The sequence below is a fragment of the Myxocyprinus asiaticus genome, chromosome 2 (assembly GCF_019703515.2).
Source record: "Myxocyprinus asiaticus isolate MX2 ecotype Aquarium Trade chromosome 2, UBuf_Myxa_2, whole genome shotgun sequence".
In the NCBI taxonomy this organism is placed as follows: domain Eukaryota; kingdom Metazoa; phylum Chordata; class Actinopteri; order Cypriniformes; family Catostomidae; genus Myxocyprinus; species Myxocyprinus asiaticus.
Window position 1 is genome coordinate 65823315 of NC_059345.1, and position 14107 is coordinate 65837421.

General features: G+C 39.4%; 1 protein-coding gene across 2 annotated transcripts in view; it reads left to right on the plus strand.

The window, feature by feature from the left end:
- The window catches only part of LOC127455988 (pleckstrin homology domain-containing family G member 4B-like), a 44331-nt gene that overhangs the window by 27238 nt on the left and 2986 nt on the right, over nt 1–14107 (plus strand). For both annotated transcript variants that reach the window (XM_051724240.1, XM_051724247.1), the window contains exons 18-23: nt 442–815; nt 3656–3905; nt 7286–7375; nt 7771–7974; nt 10190–10369; nt 12825–13005. In XM_051724240.1, the coding sequence (XP_051580200.1) occupies nt 442–815; nt 3656–3905; nt 7286–7375; nt 7771–7974; nt 10190–10369; nt 12825–13005 (1279 nt within the window). The remainder of the gene's footprint in view (nt 1–441; nt 816–3655; nt 3906–7285; nt 7376–7770; nt 7975–10189; nt 10370–12824; nt 13006–14107) is intronic.

Sequence of the window (14107 nt, forward strand, 5' to 3'; positions counted from 1 at the left end):
TACATTTAAGAGCAAAGGTGGTGACTTTTACATTTAAAATAATTGTATGAATTCTAGTTACATTTAAACACAAGATGCATTATTAACAGTAGTTTGAGGCTGGTTTAAAAGTGCAGGAACATCTGTTCTGCCCCTTTTGTCGAATTTGTCCAAAACACCATTGGAAGCAGTGTACAAAGGGCGAAAAGTAAAAAAAATTGTCGTGCACGGCCGCGTGAAATGGAGCTTTGCGAAGGCCAGGCGAACGCCTCGTGAACAAGCGGCTGCGTCAAAGATAAACAAGGCTTACGCGATCACTAGTAACCTCCCAGAACACATCAGCAACATGATAGCAATGACCCATTTCCAGTACGTATACTGTAGATCACAGTATCTCTCTGTGTTTATATGTACACTAAAACAAATACTGACCTCCAATTATTGGTGTTTGTTGTGCTGCAGCCCACAGACACTGCTCTCCCACCCAAACCCCCTCGCAAGCGTCACCCCAGTTTTGACCTTCAGGCTCTTCTCGCCCCGCGCCGGTCAGTTGCCGTGACTAAACCCATGGAGTCTGCTTCAGGCCAGTCCTCTCCGCTGTCGTGGCTGGGCCGCCGGGCGCTGACAGACCCGATCCTCATGACAGGGGTGGCAGCGGCCGTTCCGGGCTGGAAGGACTCTGCTGGAGGAGTTGGAGGAGGAGGAGTGCTCATCAGAGGAGTGGAGGTCAGCAGTAAAGAGGTGGCAGATCATACAGGCTTCACACGTCAACATGTGCTGCTCAGCCGCACTGAAAGAGGGACAGGAGTGGAGAGAGCCGGAGTGACTGCACAAAGGTGTGTGAGTGACTAAACTACCACTCAAAAGTTTGGACACACTCTTTATAATGACTATTTTCCACATTCTACAATAATAGTTAAGCCATCAAAATGATGAAATTAAGATTTTTAGAAGAAAAACTCTGTGGGTCCATACTATGCAAATCAATGGTGGCCAGAACATTGAAGCTCCAAAAACATACAAAAGCTGCACCAAAGTAATCCCTAAGACTCCAGTGGTTAAATCTATGGGCTCTAATTTCGTGAGTGCGCATGACCACTACGACCGTGTGCAACATCTTATCCAATTTTCGTGAGAATGCTAATTCTAAATGCAATTATCGTGCCAGCGCAAGTGGGCGTGGGAGGGTGTTTGCGCTACTGTGGGTGTATTGTATGTTAATGAAGATTTTCCTGAGAAATATGTCATTGCTCTAAGACCTTTCAATACCACCTCTTATCTCAGTGCAAAGTCTGAATTAAGTTCCTGCATTTGCAGTGTGGAGATTTCTCCAGCAGGTGGTAATAAAGTTCATGTCCAAATCCTGAAAGTACAGAACATAAATAATGTCCCTTCAGTCGCTGTTGAACACGTTTGTTGAAACAAAAAAACTTTATAGAGTTTATGGTTTATTTTTCCAATTATTATTATTCATTTTATTGTTATGTTTTTATTATTATTGTTGTATATTTACATTTGTATTTCTGATTTAATTTTGACTAGTAATTTTCCACCTATTATCATAGTGATTTTTAAGCCACTGCAAAAGGGGCCGGTGGAAGCAGTTGGACATCGTAAAATGTTTGGATTTAGTAGGATTTCACTTCATTATTTTTATTATATTTTTGTTTTGTTAATTTGAATTTAGAAATATATTTGGTTTAATTTGTTCATGTTTCAATAAATGACTAATAATTATTAAAAAAAAATCTAAATCGACCGGTAGAAGTGAAGTGCATGCTGATACAAATACTGTTAATATTACCAATGATTTGTGTGTCAGTAGATGAAAATGATTAATAATAATAATAATTTAATGGAGAATACTTATAATTCATTGCATACAGTCCATTTACACTACCAACTTGCTGTCTTTGTTTATATCATTGGTGCGAGAAGAACCTCAGAATTAAAATAGACTTGATCCAGCCATTTCGCCAAACCCACTCACGCCTAGACTAGTGCATGCTTTTTTGGGGGGGGGGGGTTTCTCCCCAATTTGGAATGCCCAATTCCCAATGCGCTCTAAGTCCGCGTGCTGGCGTAGTGACTCACCTCAATCCGGGTGGCGGAGGACGAATCTCAGTTGCCTTCGCATCTGAGGCCGTCAATCCGCGCATCTTATCACGTGGCTTGTTGAGCGCGTTACCGCGTGTGGAGGCTCACACTATTCTCCGCGGCATCCACGCACAACTCGCCACGCGCCCCACAGAGAGCAAGAACCACATTATAGCGACTACAAGGAGGTTAACCCAACGTGACTCTACCCACCCTAGCAACCGGGCAAATTGGTTGCTTAGGAGACCTGGCTGGAGTCACTCAGCACGCCCTGGATTCGAACTTGTGACTCCAGGTGTGGTAGTCAGCATCTTTGCTTGCTGAGCTACCCAGGCCCCCCCTAACATTTGCACTCTTAAAATAGGGCCCTATATCTTCAGAAGTGATATGATAGGTGTGGATGAGAAACAGATCAATATTTAAGTCCTATTTTTTTTATTAGAAATCTCCACTTTCAAACAGCTCTCTCAATCAGTCTTTTGTCTATGGCGATTCGCCTTCTTCATGCATATCGCCACCTACTGGGCAGTGAAGAGAATTTACAGTAAAAAGGATTTATATATTGATCTTTTTCACACCCACAACTCTTATGCCACTTCTGAAGATATAGATACCACTGGAGACTTATGTTACTTTTATGCTGCCTTTATTTGCTTTTTTGAGCTTCATAGTTTTGGACCCTGTTGACTTGCATTGTATAGACCTATAGAGATGAGAAGATAGCGTGCTTTTTCTTGCTGTGTGTAGCACCTACAACTCTGCAGATCTTAATGAAGAATCGCAACGTTCGAAAAGAGCGGCTGAAGTTTATATACTAGATTCCCAATCATTTCAGTCTGATCAGAACTGTTTGAGCTGCACATTTCAGCACAGACTGTTTTATGAATCTGTTGCAATAGCTTGGTTTTCATCCAAATGTATTGAATTTTTAAGTGCATTTCTAAAAATTCAACAAAAGAAAATGCAAATCATTGCATGTTTCCAGCCACTACCTTATTTGCATTCTCTTGAGGGAGGCCACCTTGTCATGATTGAGCAGCTGAATGACCTCCTTATTTGGGGGTTAGTTGCATACAGACTATTGGAAGGATTGTACATCGTTTTATTAAATGCTGCCAGGAAACGCCGCAGAATGAGTGTAATATTTCAGATATTAATATAACATTCCCATTTAGTTTTTCTTAAAATTTGCACAAAGATAGTTGGATGGAAACACAGCCCCATGCAGATTTACAAAGAGACTGTTATTGAAGGATGAGGCAGTTAAAAACTATTGTGGACTTGACAGCAAACCTGCATTTCACATGCAAGGAGATTAGCCAATCATAGCAGAGGGCTTTAGCAAAAGTCTTAAAGGTACAGTAAACGCATCTCCTGTTTCATTCTAAGGATCAGAGAGGGTGGAAAATGTGCAAGAAACATTGACAAACATTATAAGTGGACTTTTAAAACAACTATGATATGATGCCATAAAGAACAATAGATGTGAACGGGACATGTCCATGCAGGTAGAGTGTATTTTTCTGTTCACAAGTTTAAGTGTAATGACATTCTCTCTCTTTGTGTCTCTCTATCACAGTAAGCTGTACTTACAGTGGTGTCGTCTGCTCAGCACAGAGAGGCAGTATGTAGCTGTTCTTAAAGGTGTAGAGGAGAATTATCTGCCTCTGCTGGAATCTTCAGATGTCCCGTCAGCTCTGAGAGGAAAGACAGAGTCACTCTTCTGTAACTGGAAAAGCCTCTCTTCTTTCCACTCGCAGTTACTGCTGCCTGCCATGGAGGGCGCTCTCTCACAGACACTACAGCAAACCGACTGCTTCAGTAAATACGTGAGTAACACAACTCAACCCACAAACCTGTATGACTTTCTTTATTATGCGGTACACAAAAGAATATGTTTTATTGAATATAGCAGACCGTCATTTGCAGTAGAACTAAACAAGAAGGTTCTTGCTTAAACACGCTTGCGCCACTATGAACGAGCTTCTCCCATAGCACTCATGAACGCGCAACTGACGTCAAGATTTTCACTGAAAAATGACTTAAATTCCGGGTTGTTGTTTATTAAAACCAAAGGAGCTTCATGCACTAATTTTATTATACTTTTGGGTCATTTTTAATCTTTAAAGTAGCAACCCTCTACGAACAACTTGGAGAAAGAATCGCCATTGTCTAGTATATGTTTGTTTTCCCTCGCCAGACTTTTGATGACATGTAAGTGTAATGCAACTGAAAACTGAAAAAGATATTAAGCAAACCGAGAAGGGGGCATCTTTACATATATAAAGTATTCATATGACTCCACGCAATATAGTGTGCGAGATTGTACATTTTATTTCATATTTCGCTTTTTATCATTTCAGTCACATTTTAACTTTTTAAAAAAGCACAAATTCAACAATCTATCAATTTATATGATGTCATGAAATTGCATTTATAGTAATGATACAAGCTGTTTAACAAGCTGTTAAAAAATGTCATTCACATTTTTAGCAAAATAATGTATGATTGTCCCTTTAAATATTTATATTTACACATTTATTACACTTACTATATAACTACATTTTGTTACATGTTTGTTTATATGCACTTGTACGAGTTTACATTGATATGTATAACAAGCACTTACAGGTGCATCTCAATAAATTAGAATGTCATGGAAAAGTTCATTTATTTCAGGAATTCAACTCAAATTGTGAAACTCGTGTATTAAATAAATTCAATGCACACAGACTGAAGTAGTTTAAGTCTTTGGTTCTTTTAATTGTGATGATTTTGGCTCACATTTAACAAAAACCCACCAATTCACTATCTCAAAAAATTAGAATATGGTGACATGCCAATCAGCTAATCAACTCAAAACACCTGCAAAGGTTTCCTGAGCCTTCAAAATGGTCTCTCAGTTTCGTTCACTAGGCTACACAATCATGGGGAAGACTGCTGATCTGACAGTTGTCCAGAAGACAATCATTGACACCCTTCACAAGGAGGGTAAGCCACAAACATTCATTGCCAATTGGCTGTTCACAGAGTGCTGTATCCAAGCATGTTAACAGAAAGTTGAGTGGAAGGAAAAAGTGTGGAAGAAAAAGATGCACAACCAACCAAGAGAACCGCAGCCTTATGAGGATTGTCAAGCAAAATCGATTCAAGAATTTGGGTGAACTTCACAAGGAATGGACTGAGGCTGGGGTCAAGGCATTAAGAGCCACCACACACAGACGTGTCAAGGAATTTGGCTACAGTTGTCGTATTCCTCTTGTTAAGCCACTCCTGAACCACAGACAACGTCAGAGGCGTCTTACCTGGGCTAAGGAGAAGAACTGGACTGTTGACCAGTGGTCCAAAGTCCTCTTTTCAGATGAGAACAAGTTTTGTATTTCATTTGGAAACCAAGGTCCTAGAGTCTGGAGGAAGGGTGGAGAAGCTCATAGCCCAAGTTGCTTGAAGTCCAGTGTTAAGTTTCCACAGTCTGTGATGATTTGGGGTGCAATGTCATCTGCTGGTGTTGGTCCATTGTGTTTTTTGAAAACCAAAGTCACTGCACCCGTTTACCAAGAAATTTTGGAGCACTTCATGCTTCCTTCTGCTGACCATCTTTTTAAAGATGCTGATTTCATTTTCCAGCAAGATTTGGCACCTGCCCACACTGCCAAAAGCACCAAAAGGTGGTTAAATGACCATGGTGTTGGTGTGCTTGACTGGCCAGCAAACTCACCAGACCTGAACCCCATAGAGAATCTATGGGGTATTGTAAAGAGGAAAATGAGAAACAAGAGACCAAAAAATGCAGATGAGCTGAAGGCCACTGTCAAAGAAACCTGGGCTTCCATACCACCTCAGCAGTGCCACAAACTGATCACCTCAATGCCACGCCGAATTGAGGCAGTAATTAAAGCAAAAGGAGCCCCTACCAAGTATTGAGTACATATACAGTAAATGAACATACTTTCCAGAAGGCTAACAATTCACTAAAAATGTTTTTTTATTGGTCTTATGATGTATTCTAATTTTTTGAGATAGTGAATTGGTGGGTTTTTGTTAAATGTGAGCCAAAATCATCACAATTAAAAGAACCAAAGACTTAAACTACTTCAGTCTGTGTGCATTGAATTTATTTAATACACAAGTTTCACAATTTGAGCTGAATTACTGAAATAAATGAACTTTTCCACGACATTCTAATTTATTGAGATGCACCTGTAAATGATACTGTCTCTTTAAGAGAACCGGCAGCTCTGTGAGCAAATGTTTACAGTTGTATTAGCTCAATGCACACTAACACGTTTTTGTTTTGTTTTTTACTTTTTGATCACCAACTGACTGTAAATAACAGAAATTATAATAAAAGAGACAAGGAATGAAAATGGAGTGTGTGGATCTCGTCTTTGGACAAAATACACAGAACGAGCCAAAAGGAAACTTTTATTTGCATAATGTGTATTGACTTACGTGTAAAAATATTTATTACAAGTTCTCAAATTCAAATCTACAAGCTCTTAAGTTTTGCAACACTTTCACCTTCCAACAGACGTCCAATAACAGTCGCGTTATCAGTCTGTAGCCATGCTGTAAAACAGAGAATGTTGTGAAAACAGTCTGTGGAGAAGTTGACGTCATTAATTGCAATGTAAATGTAGTTATGACATATCACGGCTCAACTAAAGCGATAGTGACAGCATGATCACAACACCTCAGGACCCACTGCAGCCAAATAAGATCAATTTCCTTCAGGGTCCGCGTTCATGAGACAAAACACGCTGTAAAGACGCCAGCTTTTCATACAGTAAAAGGATCGCTGTTCTGATGTCTTTCACCACTACACAACTCAATAACTGGCAAGTGAAATCTGAACATTTACTAGCCAGTGGCTAGTAACAGACATGTTTTTGTCGAATAGCATAAAAGTTGGTCGCATGGATAGGGCTGATGAGGCAGTACTGCCGTTGTATTGAAATGATGGACCAAGATGTTCTGCATAAGAAAGAAAGTCATACAGGATTGGAATTAGGATGAGTGCAATGACAGAATTTTAATTTTTGGTGAACTATCCCTTTAATTAACTAACTATGCTTTGGCATATTCATGTATTTGAATGAAGAAGATGTTTGCATGTATTCAGGTGAAATGCAGTATGTTTTAATACATGGAAAAGCATGCTATTGATTTCACACATACACAGAACCTTATTTGGCTCTCTGTCCTACAGAAGGATCAGTTCCTGTTATATTCCCACTACATCCATATGAGACCCGAGCCCGACGCGCTGCTAATCAGCCAGGCTGCTGACTTCTTTAGGGTAAGAAACCAATGACTGATTAATTAATTAATAAACTCATGAATAATTTGGCTGGATTAGACTGCCAATAGTTAAGATATTTTTACAGAAAATTGAATTAAAAATGCAAAATACCTGTTTTTATTTCTAAAATGAAAACTGGACCCCATTCACTAAATTAAACATGCAATTTCATTGTAAGATAATATGACAACAATTCAGCATACTACTGTTCAAAACATGTAACATTGGATAATGTGTTTCACATATATTTACTATAAAAAATCATTACAGTATAAACTGTGCAGTATTTAGTTAGAAGTAAACTCCCATTCTTAACATTACCAGTGATTCAGGCCAGTGGATTTGACTCTCTCTCTCTCTCTCTCTCTCTCTCTCTCTCTCTCTCTCTGCAGTCAAAGCTGTCTTCCTCTCTTGTTCCTGCCCCTCCATTTCCTCAGTGTCTCTCGGCCCCCGTTCAGAGACTGGAACAGTACTGTCAGACACTAGAGGAACTGGGCGGTCTCAATCCCACCTCTGACTCCGCCCTGTCTATTCTAAGACACGCCCAGAGGCATGGAGAGGATCTGCGAGCCAGTGATGTCATCACGGGGTGTCCGGTGAGAATCCAAGTAACACCTCTGAATAACAGTGTGTGAACAGTGCTGCCTCCTGCTGGTCAACAGGTTGCTAATTGAGCTTCATGTGGCCTCATTTAAAAACAAACCAGGTCATTTAACAGATGATTACAGTACCCTTATTGCAGGTTCAGTAACATGAGGTTCAGTGTCTTGTTGATGGACAATATGGTGATTGTTCATAAGTGAACATGACTTGTTTGAATCTACAATAAGGGTCCGAAATTAGCACTCGATAAGTGGCAGATGCAAGTAGAAATGCAACAAAAGCACTGTTATTGCAGCACTGTTATTACACCATTTGAATTGAATTGTAAGAACGGGGTGGATGAATCTCATTAAAACATGTCCAGGACACATTTCTCCTCAACATCAAAAAAATTATCAAAAATAAACAATCAATAGTAAGTAAAACAAATAAATAAAATGAGCTTATAATATATATATATTAGTAGGGTTACTAATTTTGGCTTTGTTACGATACCAGCCATGGTACCTCGGTATCGATAATAACTCAATACTTAGGTCCTAAGTAGCCGATCCTGCACCAAATTTCACAGTGGGTGCGAGACACTGTAGCTTGAAGGCCTCTCCAGGTATCCGTCTAACCATTAGATGACCAGGTGGAGGATCGGTGATGATCTGGGGGTGCTTCAGCAAGGCTGGAATCAGGACGAATGAATCAAGCCACTTACAAGGTTATCCTGGAAGAAAACTTGTTCCTTCTGCTCTGACAATGTTCCCCAACTCTGAGGATTGGTTTTTCCAGCAGGACAATGCTCCATGCCACACAGCCAGGTCAATCAAGGTGTGGATGGAGGACCACCCCATTGAAAACCTCTGGAATGTGATCAAGAGGAAGATGGATGGTCACAAGCTATCAAACAAAGCCGAGCTGCTTGAATTTTTGCAGCAGGAGTGGCATAAATTCACCCAACAGCACTGTGAAAGACTGGAAGAGGGCATGCCAAGAAGCATGAAAGCTGTGATTGAAAATCAGAGTTATTCCACCAAATATGTTCAGTTGGTCGGTCTTGTATATTCCCTGTCGGTTCTGTTTCCCCTACCTGGTTCCTGTTTCAGTCTGGTCAGTCCTGTTTCCCTCTGCGCCTGCCTGGATTACCCTTTTCCTCCTTTGGGGTAGTTTATGTTTGTTTTTCCCCCTTGTGGGAGTTTTGGTTTGTTTTTTTATTTATTTTGTATTAATAAATTCCCTGTTTATTTTCACTCTGCATTTGGGTCCTGAGCCTGATTATTCTCTGCTAATCCTGACACAGTGAGCAAGCTGAAGGCGACTGTGGCAAGGAACACAAAACTCATTAAGATGTTGGTTAATGGAGAAAAATAACCTTGGGGGATTATTAAAATCAGCAAAAATGAAAGGAATAGCCTAGTTCACCAAAAATGAACATTTTGTCATTATTGACCCTAATGTTGCTCCAAACACGTATGATTTTCTTTCTTCAGAGGAACACACATAGTATGTTTTTAATGTTTATTTGTCATTTAATGAAATTGAATAGTTACTCTGATCTGTCAAGCTTGAACGTTTATGTAGAAAAATATTTAAATTCAGATAGGCACATGAAGGTGTCCTGTGCAATGACGAAAAATAGGCATTGATGTCTTGCTGAAGAGGCATTCATATGTAGATGTATTTGGTCTTTGTGACGTTACAAGTTCCACAAATGAGCCGTTTTTGCAGCTTGGTTTAAATAAATGCTCTTTTTCTATTAAGGAGGAAATTTTCAGTTCTGAAACTTACAATATGTTTTTATAGTACAATGACCTCTTATATGTCAAAAGATCAAGGAGAATTTGATTCCTCATGTCATGCCCCTTTAAGTCCTTATTCACTCTCAAATTAAATCAATAATAAAGCATTTACATCAAATATGGTGGTTACGTTGATAACATCAATCCTCATAGGTTCTCACTGTGTCTCATATCCAAATGTCATGATGTCATATGGGTTTGGAGTGACATTAGGGTGAGCTAATAATTACTGTATTTTTATTTTTGAGTGAACTATTCTTTTAAGGGCAACGCAACAAATACTACAGTACCTGGTGTTTAAATAATAATATAGATTTTTTTGCATTGCAGTAATCACAGTGGGTATTGGCATTTTGTGACAGTTTTATAAAGCATGCAATACACAGTGATTTTTGTGCTATGCCGCATGTGTGTGTATCAGATACCATTGGCGGAGCGTGGAGATCTGGTGCGTCACGGTGAGCTGTGTGTGTGTGGTGGAAATCGACGGAAGAAGATGGGTGTGAGGAACATCTTCCTTTATCAGAACTATGTCATCTTCACCAAACACAAAACACCCAGCCCTGGATACAGCGTGTACAGCTTCAAACACAGCATAAAGGTACACAAACACCAGCTAACTCTCAAACATGCAGATGTACATCAAGGCAAATAGACTCACTGAGCACTTTATCAGGAAGACCTGTACACTGTGGCAGCAGTGCAGTGCATAAAATCAAGCAGATACGGGTCAGGAGCTTCAGTTAATGTTCACATCAATCATCAGAATGGGGAAAAAATGTGATCTCAGTGATTTCGAGCGTGGCATGATTGTTGGTGCCAGATGGGCTGAAGCTCCTATGTTCAAGTTGGGAAATTGTTATTGCGACATGACATGCATTCAAGTCCGTAACTAAAAGAAATACACAACGAACGACTGCAGAAGCTCTACTTTTTAAGCATAAGCAAATACCTGTATGGTTTATTAATGCTTGGTATCTAACAAATTAGTAATTATTTTCTCTAAAACAAACCGTGAAGGGTAATTTGCTTTACATTAGTTGACTCTAAGCTCTGTCACATATAACACATTAATATTATTAAAATAAAGCACTGAAATTGACATAATTTCGCAAAATCATTTTATGATGGCATGCCTTTCCAACGTCGCAGCTCGGGTATCATCTAGAATTCCGATTTTCCCACCAGTAAATATTGCTTTGCTTGGCTCAGAACTCGTAATTAGGATATTTCTGATTCAACATGAGGGCCGTTGATTAGGGCTGTGTCCTAATAAAGTTCCCGATGTGGTCTTCTGCTGTTGTAGCTCATCCGCCTCAAGGTTCGACGTGTTGTGCGTTTTGAGATTATATTCTTCTCACCACAATTGTACAGAGTGGTTATCTGAGTTACCGTAGACTTTGTCAGTTTGAACCAGTCTGGCCATTCTCTGTTGACCTCTCTCATCAACAAGGTGTTTCCGTTCACATAACTGCCGCTCACTGGATGTTTTTTGTTTTTGGCACCATTCGGAGTAAATTCTAGAGACTGTTGTGTGTGAAAATCCCAGGAGATCAGCAGTTACAGAAATACTCAAACCAGCCCGTCTGGCACCAATAATCATGCCACGGTCCAAATCACTGAGATCACATTTTTTCCCCATTCTGATGGATGATGTGAACATTAACCGAAACTCCTGACCTGTATCTGCATGATTTTATACATTACACTGCTGCCACATGATTGGCTGATTAGATAATTGCATGAGTAAGTAGATGTACAGGTGTACCTAATAAAGTGCTAAATGAGCATAAGTATCACGATTCATATCAAATTGTGAGATGCGCAACACACACACACACACACACACACACACATACAGATTATGTTCGGAGTGCAATTCTAGTATACTGCTAATTGCACACTACTCAGTACATATTGCATACAGTTTTTTTTTTAAATAGTATGCGAAACAGTATGCATTATGTACCAATAAATGTTTCAAACCAATGTAGTATGCTACATTGTTGTCACATGACCTCATCAAGTTGCATGTTTAATTTAGCGATTGGTGTCCAGGAAATAAAATTACAGTTGTCAATCAATGACATTTTTTAATCAAATTAATTACATGATATACCAATTAATTAATCGAATCAGTCGCAATTAATCACATATATCAATATTTTCTAATAAAGATAATATAAATAAATAATCATAAATATAAAATAATAATTCTGATAATTCAAAGACTTGATTAGACAATACAGAAAGTGGCTTTAGAAGTGAATAAATTGTTTGTTTTATTTTCATATCATTGAACATAAGCCTGTTTCTGGCCTTCAGTCCACAGTGATCCATTTCACAACTGCGCTCATCAATCTGTCGAGATGTTCTCATAGGACACGTTCTTGCTTTTTCTGTCTGTACAGATGCTTCAGATGGACGCTTCTGGTGCATCTCGGTGCGGTTGTGTCACTTTTCACTGATTTTCAGCGTTTTTATGACGCTGTGATCAGCTGTTGGTTTGTTGTCATTACAGCTGCATGTTGCGCTTACTGCCCCCTGCTGACTAAGACTAACATTGAGTTGTCACTTCAAGCTCTGTTGGGAGGAAAATTCCTTTGTACAGCGGTGTGATTAACAGCGCAATTTTTATAATGCATTATTTTTTAAATATTTAATCACACTTAATTGACACGTTAAAGTGATAGCCTTACTAAAAAAAAATATTTTTAGCACTCCGATCCAAGGAAGTTTATAATACCTGGAGAAAGCAGTTAGCATCTCGATGGCAGTTGCTCAACAGTTGCATGGATACATTTTGGAAAATATATACAGTATATATGTACTCCAAAAATAGTATGGCAGTATGGCATTCCGGTGTGCATCTGAGTTCATTTAATGTCAAAGTTTAGTTTGTTTGTTTGGTGCAAACACTGTTTTCTGAACTCAGGTGCATATCCACGGACTGCACCCTAATCGACTGGGATACGGATCATGTGAACTACAGTATGGTTTCGCTGTTGAGATTTACACAGTCCGTCCTACATCACCCCTTCTGGCTGTCTCCACAGACCGGTGAGATGGGTCTCACTCAGAGTGTCGGTGAGGACGGACTGAAGTTTGAGGTGTGGGTAAGACAGTCATCTCGAACCAGGGACTGTCTCACTCTCCAGACCTCTAGTGTCCAGGAGAGAGAAGCCTGGACTCATGACATCGCACAGCTGCTCTGGAATCATGCCATCCATAACACAGGTCAGAGTCTTTCACCTCTCACTTTTACATCTCTAGTTTCAGCCTCAGGTGACACACCCACAGACCACCCTCAGCTCGTTCATAGAATGTCCAAAAATGACAAGTGCTGGCTTAAGTGCTTACTCAACTTCTGGGCGTAAACCTGGTAGCGAAATCACAAAGTAAGTCAGTAACAAAGAAGGTGCCATGATGATAAATGAGAAATAATCTCTGGATTTGTCAAAGTTTGCAAGGTTTGTGGCATTCATTATTTTAAATATATTCACAGTTTTGTTTGGGGCACTTAGGAACTAAGGCCAGAAATATACTTTACACAAGTACGCAAATGCAGACCTGATCGCATGGCCAACACATTACCTATGCGCGATCCAGTTGAAATACTAACATAAGTGCTTGCGTTGCTGTGGCGGTAAGAAACCTTGGTACTCAAGCGGGAGATAAAGTTTGTGCCATAGAAACAGTTAATATTCAGGTAAGTTGCTTTAAGTATATTGACTTTTTGGGTTATGAATTGCAGTCTGACATATTTTGGTTCACAATAGCACATGAAATTGAGCTTGGGTAGCTAGAAGCGCCTGCATTCACGTACTTGTGTAGAGTATTTTTCAGGCTTAACAAGTAACCTAGATATCCAGCTGAACTACATATTCCGCTTTGGTAAATCAGTGAAATAATCAGCACTTATTACTACTGAATGAACAGAAATTGTGATCACAAAGTCATTATGTGTTGTATTTTTACCATGTTTACTTCTCTGTACAATTGTTTGTGGAGACTGCTGCACTATTATTTGAAATCATCTTTCCGATCTATTATTGTGGTATAATATTTCAGAGAACTCTCTTTTAATTGCATGGTGACTGAGTTCAAAGTGATCTTTATTTCAAAGCAAAAATTCAAAAAACACAAATGTATTTACAGAAAAAGCTCTGTTCCGAAACCTAGCGAGGTTCCTTGCTGTTTACTGCCTACATAGGCAGCTACCTTCTAAGGGAGCATCCTAAGCATCGTTAAACCTCATAAGTGAATGATCTTAAACGGTCTATATAGCAAGGAACTAAATAGCTACACAAATAGTGTCCTTAACATGAAGTATAATGGT